Genomic DNA, 10,614 nt, shown 5'->3' with positions numbered 1-10,614 from the left:
CATAAGAGACTTCTTTCAAAAACATTCAAAAAGTTGTACAGACCCCAAACTTTTGAATAGTGTAATGCACAGTGTAAACCACCTCAAAATGGCCTTTGAGCATAACTGAACCCAATGTGGATTAATAATTAATAAGGTTTTAAAACAAAGAGAGGAAAACTGTGTATGTTCCTGAAAGGGTTATTCCAAAGAGCCTTATAAATCAGCCTTGAATTGTTATTGTTTCTCTGTCACCTTTATTCCCTTTTCTTAATATATTGCTACGAAGATTAGACCAAATATCACATCATTCATGACTGCAGGTCAACAAAACCTTTAAGATTCTCAGTCACATTAATATAACCTCTGCAGTTAAAAAACACCTAGTTTAATGAGTCATAACATTATTCATATTATTTACATCCTTACAAGTGCGGTGAGGCTAAATCAGTGAACAATCAATGAGATGTGAGATAATCCATAGGTTACGTATCACTGAAACGGCCTCATCAGTCCAAAGAAACCGTTTGAAAATTGTCCTCTTTGTTGCTCCTTGGTGGCTGAGACTCGGCAGGTCCTTGTGTACTGATTTTTCCGCGTTTAAACTTGTCTTTCCATCTCTGTGTTCCTGCAGGTGACTGGGGGGTTGACGCAGGTGTCTGGGGGGTCAAAACAGGCACGTGCGTCAGGGTGGAAAAATCCGGTTTTGCAGGGAGGGGCTTATTTGAGCGCCGCAAAACATTGAACCCTCTAGGCTTCTTCTGAGCCTGTTCTTCCTGCTGCTGTTTGAGGAGCTGGTGATGAAGAATGGTCTGTACGTCATCCTGTAAGAGACATGAAGCAAGTATTTTTAAGAACATCCATGAGGAAAATCTAAATGGCCAAATCACATCGATGAGTGTTTTCAGGGGTTTGCAGGAAAACCAGACAGAGTCCAGATGGCAACGCAGGATTCAGATCCGACAGTCCTGCAGAGATGCAGCCCTAGCAGCTGTTCTCCCTACAGATTACACTTCCCCCTTGATTACATTAAATAATATTATTTATTTACAGTATTATATTAATATTGAAATGTATATTTTTAGGATGAGCATTTTTAGTGTTTTTTTTGTTTGTTTGTTTTTTTTACTCATTTAAGTTTATTAAAATTATAATGACTCCAAAATGTTTCAACAACTAAAATTCACCTTGTCTGTCAAGGTAAAAATGTTTTAGTGTTACCACTTTGAAATGAACTAGTATGGAAGAGGATTAGGGCCAAGCAATAATACAAAAATAAAACCATCTCGAGATTAAAGTTGTTAAATTTTGAGAAAAAACTCATTAAATTTCGAGAAAAAAGTCGAAATAAAATGTTGAGAATAAACTCATTAAATTTCGAGAAAAAAGTCGAGATAAAATGTTGAGAATGAACTCGTTAACTTTCGAGAAAAAAGTCAAGAGAAAATGTTGAGAATAAAGTCATTAAATTATGAGAATAAAGTCATTAAATTACAAGAAAAAAGTCATTAAATTATGAGAACAAATTCGTAATTTAACGACTTTTTTCTCATAATTTAATGACTTTATCCTCAACATTTTATCTCGACTCCTTTCTCGAAATTTAACGACATTTTTCTCATAATTTAACGAATTTGTTCTCGTTATTTAACGACTTTTTTCTCGTAATTTAATGACTTCATTCTCAACATTTTATCTCGACTTTTTTCTCGAAATTTAACGTCATTTTTCTCATAATTTAACGAATTTGTTCTCGTAATTTAACAACTTTTTTCTCGTAATTTAATGACTTTATTCTCATAATTTAATGACTTTATTCTCAACATTTTATCTCGACTTTTTCTCAATTTAACAACATTTTTCTCATAATTTAACGAATTTGTTCTCATAATTTAACGAATTTGTTCTCGTAATTTAACGACTTTTTTCTCATAATTTAATGACTTCATTCTCAACATTTTATCTCGACTTTTTTCTCGAAATTTAACGTCATTTTTCTCATAATTTAACGAATTTGTTCTCGTAATTTAACGTCTTTTTTCTCGTAATTTAATGACTTTATTCTCATAATTTAATTACTTTATTCTCAACATTTTATCTCGACTTTTTTCTCAATTTAACAACATTTTTCTCATAATTTAACGAATTTGTTCATGTAATTTAACGACTTTTTTCTCATTATTTAATGACTTTATTCTCAACATTTTATCTCGACTTTTTTCTCGAAATTTAACAACATTTTTCTCATAATTTAACAAATTTGTTCTCATAATTTAACGAATTTGTTCTCGTAATTTAACGACTTTTTTCTCGTAATTTAATGACTTTATTCTCATAATTTAACGAATTTGTTCTCGTAATTTAACGACTTTTTTCTCATTATTTAATGACTTTATTCTCAACATTTTATCTCGACTTTTTTCTCGAAATTTAACGACATTTTTCTCATAATTTAACGAATTTGTTCTCGTAATTTAACGACTTTTTTCTCGTAATTTAATGACTTTATTCTCAACATTTTATCTCGACTTTTTTCTCGAAATTTAACAACATTTTTCTCATAATTTAACAAATTTGTTCTCATAATTTAACGAATTTGTTCTCGTAATTTAACGACTTTTTTCTCGTAATTTAATGACTTTATTCTCATAATTTAATGACTTTATTCTCAACATTTTATCTCGACTTTTTTCTCGAAATTTAACGACATTTTTCTCATAATTTTACGAATTTGTTCTCGTAATTTAATGACTTTGTTCTCGTAATTTAATGACTTTATTCTCAACATTTTATCTCGACTTTTTTCTCGAAATTTAACAACATTTTTCTCATAATTTAACGAATTTGTTCTCGTAATTTAACGACTTTTTTCTTGTAATTTAATGACTTCATTCTCAACATTTTATCTCGACTTTTTTCTCGAAATTTAACGTCATTTTTCTCATAATTTAACGAATTTGTTCTCGTAATTTAACGTCTTTTTTCTCGTAATTTAATGACTTTATTCTCATAATTTAATGACTTTATTCTCAACATTTTATCTCGACTTTTTTCTCAATTTAACAACATTTTTCTCATAATTTAACGAATTTGTTCTCGTAATTTAACGACTTTTTTCTCGTAATTTAATGACTTTATTCTCAACATTTTATCTCTTTTTTCTCTAAATTTAACGACATTTTTCTCATAATTTAACGAATTTGTTCTCGTAATTTAACGACTTTTTTCTTGTAATTTAATGACTTCATTCTCAACATTTTATCTCGACTTTTTTCTCGAAATTTAACGTCATTTTTCTCATAATTTAACGAATTTGTTCTCGTAATTTAACGACTTTTTTCTCGTAATTTAATGACTTTATTCTCATAATTTAATGACTTTATTCTCAACATTTTATCTCGACTTTTTTCTCAATTTAACAACATTTTTCTCATAATTTAACGAATTTGTTCTCATAATTTAACGAATTTGTTCTCGTAATTTAACAAATTTTTTCTCGTAATTTAATGACTTTATTCTCAACATTTTATCTCGACTTTTTTCTCAAAATTTAACGACATTTTTCTCATAATTTAACGAATTTGTTCTCGTAATTTAAAGACTTTTTTCTTGTAATTTAATGACTTCATTCTCAACATTTTATCTCGACTTTTTTCTCGAAATTTAACGTCATTTTTCTCATAATTTAACGAATTTGTTCTCGTAATTTAACGACTTTTTTCTCGTAATTTAATGACTTTATTCTCATAATTTAATGACTTTATTCTCAACATTTTATCTCGACTTTTTTCTCAATTTAACAACATTTTTCTCATAATTTAACGAATTTGTTCTCATAATTTAACGAATTTGTTCTCGTAATTTAACGAATTTTTTCTCGTAATTTAATGACTTTATTCTCAACATTTTATCTCGACTTTTTTCTCGAAATTTAACAACATTTTTCTCATAATTTAACGAATTTGTTCTCGTAATTTAACAACTTTTTTCTCGTAATTTAATGACTTTATTCTCGTAATTTAATGACTTTATTCTCAACATTTTATCTCGACTTTTTTCTCGAAATTTAACGACATTTTTCTCATAATTTAACAAATTTGTTCTCGTAATTTAACAACTTTTTTCTCGTAATTTAATGACTTTATTCTCAACATTTTATCTCGACTTTTTTCTCGAAATTTAACAACATTTTTCTCATAATTTAACTAATTTGTTCTCGTAATTTAACGAATTTGTTCTCGTAATTTAACAAGTTTATTCTCAACATTTTATCTCGACTTTTTTCTCGAAATTTAACGAGTATTTTCTCGAAATTTAACAACTTTAATCTCGAGATGGTTTTATTTTTTTATTATTGCTTGGCCCTAATCCTCTTCCGTAAACTAGACCAGATACAAATAAATTAAAAATATAATCATAAGGCTGTATCAAATAATATAATTTTAATTATTCCTTCTTATTTTTGCTTTCATTAAAAAGCAAAAGTAGCAAACTTTTTAGCAATATGAATTTTTATGAATAATTTAAATCTCGAATTAATTGGCAACTGAACATACTTTCCAGGCCTCCAGCTCTATGGTCAGTTCTAGTCGACTCTGAACAGCTTCCAGAAGTTGGTTGTTCAGTGTCATCAATTCGTTCTTGCTTCTCAGTAGCTCAGTCTCCATTGCTTGTTTTCTGTATATATAAAAAAAAATTGTCATCAGATATTTCCGATGTATTTATAATAGTATGTTTATGTCTTATTTCATAAAACAAAACAATTAAGTGATCTACTGAACTCACTTTGCAATGGCTTCATCTCTGTCCCGCAGCGCTTGCTGTAAAATGGCAGCATTTTCCCCAGAGCTCTCCTTTCCCTGTCAATGGTAGTAGATTTGTTTTAAATGGCACATTATGCTTTTTTTTTTAAATGATACCTTTCCTTTAGTGTGTAATATAGCTGTTTGTGCATGTATACGATCTGCAAAGTTAGAAATCACAAAGTCCACATGAAAGGGAGTTAATCTCTCCAGCTTCCTTTGGCGTTTGTAGTCCTGCCATTATTTTTGTGACTTAGCTCTGTCATAATGCCCGCCTAATGCTCACCCTCAATAAACAGTTGGGTAAGTGATTTCGCTATGTCGAGGAGACTGTTTTTTTTCCCACATCCAATACAGACACCATAGTTACCATAGGTATAATACTATTTACAGCTGCTCATGAAGCCTCAGGAGCGGCGTTACATTTCTGGCACACACTCTATATGGTTGACCAATCAACAACAGAATGCACCAGCTGACCAATCAGAGAAGATTGGGCTTTTGGGAAAGGTAGGCTTTAAAGGGGGCCTATTATCCCCTTTTTCACAAGATGTAATATAAGTCTCTGGTGTCCCCAGAATGTGTCTGAACTTTCAGCTCAAAATACCCCACAGAACGTTTATTATAGAAATTTGCCCCTATTTGAGTGTGAGGAAAAAAAGAAGCCATTTTTGTGTGTGTCCCTTTAAATGCAAATGAGTTGCAGCCCGACCCCTTTTCCAGAACAGGGTGGAGCTTTAACAGCTCGTGCTTCAACAACAACAAAACTGGAGAATCTCACGCAGCCAAAATGTCAGAAAATGTCAGTAACGGTGTTCAGCCTTACATGTTCGAACCGGAGTCGGACACTGATGGAGAGACAACTATTATAATGCATCTGGATGTTTCTTAATGGTTAGTGGATAAAGTTATGTAGTTGATGTGGAGTTACATTGATTCATTCAACTCATTGACTAGCATGTGCCGTCATTTTAATCTTGTGTGAATATCCAGCGTTAAACTGACCCTTGTTTGTGAAGTAGAACAGAAATGGCGGAGTCAGATGGACTGCTGCGGCTCTCTCAGAGCGGTATCTATGTTAACGTGGCAGATCATCACCAGTCATGGGCAGGGCTTCTCTTACATAAGAATAGGGGGAAATCTGGAACCACGCATTTGGAGAGACTGTTTGATTTATGGGGATTATAAAAAAGCAGTGGGTGGAGTTTTACTATTATAGGCTGGTTGTTTACACATCTGTGTTCAAACACCTTATAAAAGTGAATTTTGGATAATAGGTCCACTTTAAAGAGATAGTAACTAAAACAGAGTGTTTTAGGCAGAAGGTGAAAGAGGTGTTGCATCAATGAGAAAAATAAAGTTTTTTTAATGTTTAAATGTATTCTAGCAGACCCCAAAAATAAAATTCTGTACTTGTAAATGAGCATAATATGGGCCATTTCAAGATTTAAAGATTTCTGTTGTTGGTGCATGTGAATGTTATGGTTACTTGAGGCCTTACAATGGAGGGATGTGCGAATACAAAAAAAGAGGCGTGCCACATATGAGCTGATATGAGCGTGCCACATATGGGCGTGGCCAAAGCTCACCTGAGAGGTGTGGTTAAGGGCAAGTGTGCGGGCCACCTTCTGGAGCTGAAGCAGTGCGGTGTCTAAAGGGTTGGCCTGGGACGGCTGATTGACTTCTGCTGCTTCCAAATCTGTCAGAGGGAGTAGCAGCTTTACAACAGACTGAACCTCTTCTGCCACCTAGACACACCACAAAAACAATGAAGATACAATTATGACAAACCCTGATTGCATAAATTAAATCATAATCCAGTCTGTTAAAAGCTGTCATCACTTATATATGGGTGTTGTTAAAAAATATTTTCAATTGTGGCATGACAAAGAAAAAAAAGTCAAGGGTTAGGCCTATAAGTTCATTTAAAAGCATGTAGGTTTAAGACAGACTCACCCGCTGTCTGTTTTCACTCCAGCCAGGTCCACTTTCCTTTTGTTGTTCCAGTCTATCCACCTGAGCCTTGAGCTTCAGACTGCGCTGCCGAGATAATGCCACCTCCCTTTTCACTTGCTTCAGCTGCAGCCATAGAGAGAGCATTAAATGAGCACAACATTCACAACTTCTGTTCATATGGCTTCGAGTAGCTACACTTGTGTGCATGTGTAAGACCATTCAGAATGATATCAGACTGACACATCTGCAAACATAAACACACATGGTTCTTGTCTCTTTTATAACCTTGCTATTCTGGATTTTCAGAAAAATGAGACAGATGGAATCTTGCCATTCCAGTGAAACTAACAGGAAACGTTCAGAAATAATTCTGACATCACTTTTACTTCCTAGTGATTTGATTGCCGAAAAATGTTTCCACTAAACATTTTAAACACCTGAATATAGTTTTGGTGTGTTATTATTATTATTAGTATAATTATTAACATTAACATTATTAATGTAGCCAGTAAAACCATCATTCCAGTTTGTTATGGACGTGGGTTTGCCTATAAATAAAGACACTCATGTTCATTATTAGCTCTGACGGGTCATGTTGCTTTAAAAGGAATTTGGCTGAATGAAGAAAAAGTAGGTAAACATTCGTTAAACAATGATTAGACATCTGGTACTCTCATTGATCTCGTCCTTTTGTTGATTGTTTCATTCCTCAATGATTTACAATATCTCAAAATGAATAATATTTCTGATGACTTTAAACTTATTCTGCTGCCCTGGAAGATATGTGCTCCTATGTCTAATACTTTGTTTTTACATCATAACCAAATAAAAACAAGTATTTAAAATGACTGATGTTAAGGTAGTGACATTATCTGTTATGAAGAAGAAGAAAAAAGAACTACCTGTAGATACTGAATGAAGAAAATAAGTCAGAAACGTTAAAAACTTTTTATGCATTTCTTATAGAGGCTGGGAGAGGATAATCCAGACTGTCAAATTCTATCAAATTTAACATTTCAAAATACTTTAAAATGAGGGGAAAATAATATATACACCCAGGTGAAAAACAAGTACTAATATACTTAAAGTGCTCTATTGCACTAATTTTGTACTTAATATACTAAAAATTCTTCTTTAGTACTTCTTAAGATAATGTTAAGAACATCTAAGTGTACTCGACTGTGCTATTTTGAGACACCATGAAATATGAACTAAAATGTGCTTTTAATATATTATCTCTGTATTTAAAAATGTATTTAGATACTACTTATAGTACATTTGAACCCATAGTGTACTACAAGTGGTAACTAAATATATTTTTTAAATACAGAGATAGTATATTAAAAGGACATTTTAGTTCATATTTCATGGTGTCTCAAAATAGCACAGTCGAGTACACTTAGATGTTCTTAACATTATCTTAAGAAGTACTAAAGAAGAATTTTTAGTATATTAAGTACAAAATTAGTGCTCGAAAATAGAGCACTTTAAGTACATTATAGAAGTGTACTTGTTTTTCACCTGGGCAGTCAAACCAAAAATTATTCTTACGTTTTTGATATTACTATTGGGTGCAGGACACTATAGTTCATTTATGTAAGTGAGGATAGCAAAATAAAGTAAAATGTTACATATTATACCCAAATATTCTTCATACAGTGGACTACCAGTAAAATTTATATATATTTGGAACCAAAAAATTTTTTCAGACACTTTGACCTGACCATGTTTTGCTTCAGTGTTATCTGACATAATTAAGATTATTTTTTTTCTGACACAGTTTAACTCTGACATCTTGTCATATTTTATTACCATTTTTTGAAACTATAGTGTATTAATGAATGAAATGTTCAAGGTTCAAGGTGTCTGAATAAATTTTGGTTTGACTATATATATATATATATATATATATATATATATATGTGTGTGTGTGTGTGTGTGTGTGTGTGTGTGTGTGTGTGTGTGTGTGTGTGTGTGTTGTGTGTGTGTGTGTGTGTGTGTGTGTGTGTGTGTGTGTGTGTGTGTGTGTGTGTGTGTGTGAAGCTAAAATCATTGAACAAAATAAGTAATTTTTAAACACCTCATGCATTTCTTATAGAGTATGGATGAATTTAACATTTTTAAACACTTTAAATTTAGGAAAAAAATAATTAAAGAGATGGATTAAAATATATTTAAAGCTATATAGTACAGCTCAATTGGTAACACTTTACAATAAGGCTCATTAGTTAACATTAGTTAACATGAACGAATAACGAACTGCACTTATACAGCATTTATTAACCTTTGTTAATGTTAATTTCAACATTTACTAATGCATTATTAAATTCTTGTTAACATTATAGTTAATGCACTGTGGACTAACATGAACAAACAATTTCCAACTGTATTTTCATTAACATTAACGAAGATTAGTAAATACAGTAACAAATGTATTGCTCATGTTTAGTTCATGTTAGTTTATGCATTAACTAATGTTTAACCAATGAACCTTACTGTAAAGTGTTACTTTTGTTGCGTATTGTGTTCACTGATTGTGAATCAGTGTAGGCTACTCATAATAAGCATGACTCACCGTGGAAGACACCGGACTGGACACTCGTCGGCGAAGTGGGCTTCCACTCCGGAGGAGATCCGGTAACGCTTCATCTATGTAGGCCCGAGGGGGCTTCGGGGGCGCGTCTGGGTCAGAACTCGTATACTGTGGGTCAACAGTTTGACCTGTCACATCTGCACTGTTACCATCCACTGCCAGCGGTTCCTGTAACTCATCCAATGTGGACAGTTGTGAGCTGTTAGACTGTCTGTCCATGTCAGTGTCGTGACTTGAAACTGAATCCTCATCGTCAGTTAATCGTTTGTGCACCTCCTCAGTGGTCAGAGGAGATTCCAGGAGGTCCCTGATTGTGCGTAAAGGCGAAACTCTCCTATAGGTCTCCATTTTCTTCTAACAGCCACCAAAGTTAAACAGCATGTTCTTATTATGGGAGAGACGACTGAAACTGAGAGGAGAGAATGTCTTCAGACCAGTTTTTCCTGCTTTTTGACGCTTAGAAATGTGCGTCAACAATCCTCAGCGGGTTCGACATCACAGAGGGTTTTAACTATGGGACGGACGGAGGCTTTTGTAACTCTGTGAACGTACACTAATAAACATTGACGAGATTCTCGTGCGTGTTCAGGCACGTCTGTGGATAAGGATAACGCCCTTTAATTATGTTAAGCTTGGAACAAAACACTTATGCTTTCATTAAGTCTCCCTAATGGAAATGTGAGAGTGAGAGAAAGAAATTGCATGCATATTATAAATGCTAAATGTAATGCTGTTAACATTATCAGATCTGTCTAAAGTAAACACATGGGCACAAGCTGTTCCGTTTGGCTATGCCCTCACCCTTACTCAAATAACAGCTGATCTATTTATATAGTAGCCTAGTGATGGGAACTCCGAGTCGTTTCCCCGAATCGGTTCTTTTGAATAGTTTAAAACGAACCGAATGTGATTCTTTTTACGTAATATGGCCTACCCAATATATAATTGCTGTTTATCATTATTTTTTTTTATTAAGGTTTATTAATAAAGGATGTAGTTCGATGTGTATTGTATTCACGATTCAGCACATATAGAACGTAAATATGATTTATATTATTAATAGTCTAAATAATTTTTACACTGTTAATTAATTGTTTAGCTACTGTGGAGACTGGATGCTGTTTCCTAAAACAGTAAAATTATGTCATATTTAACATTTCAAAACACTTTAAAATGAGGGACAAATAAGAAATAAAATATAAAAAATGTAATGCAATCCTTGGCTTGAACAGAAAATAATTCAGACATTTTAAACACATACGTTTTATGCATTTTATAGTCTGG

At 32.7% G+C, this 10,614-nt stretch overlaps 1 protein-coding gene across 1 annotated transcript; it reads right to left on the bottom strand.

Moving 5' to 3' along the window:
• Positions 1-216: 216 nt before the first annotated feature.
• bicdl2l (bicaudal-D-related protein 2-like) lies at positions 217-10,257 on the bottom strand. Its single transcript, XM_048166080.1, has 6 exons — positions 9,313-10,257; positions 6,738-6,860; positions 6,371-6,529; positions 4,765-4,838; positions 4,536-4,656; positions 217-803 (listed from the first exon to the last, which is right to left on the bottom strand). Exons 1-6 carry the CDS (start codon positions 9,676-9,678, stop codon positions 489-491), a joined length of 1,158 nt encoding a protein of 385 aa, XP_048022037.1. The 5' UTR covers positions 9,679-10,257; the 3' UTR covers positions 217-488.
• Positions 10,258-10,614: the final 357 nt, after the last annotated feature.

The sequence above is a fragment of the Megalobrama amblycephala genome, linkage group LG18, assembly GCF_018812025.1.
Source record: "Megalobrama amblycephala isolate DHTTF-2021 linkage group LG18, ASM1881202v1, whole genome shotgun sequence".
NCBI lineage: Eukaryota > Metazoa > Chordata > Actinopteri > Cypriniformes > Xenocyprididae > Megalobrama > Megalobrama amblycephala.
Note: the sequence above shows the minus strand (reverse complement) of the source record. Positions and strands in the feature narration are given on the sequence as shown.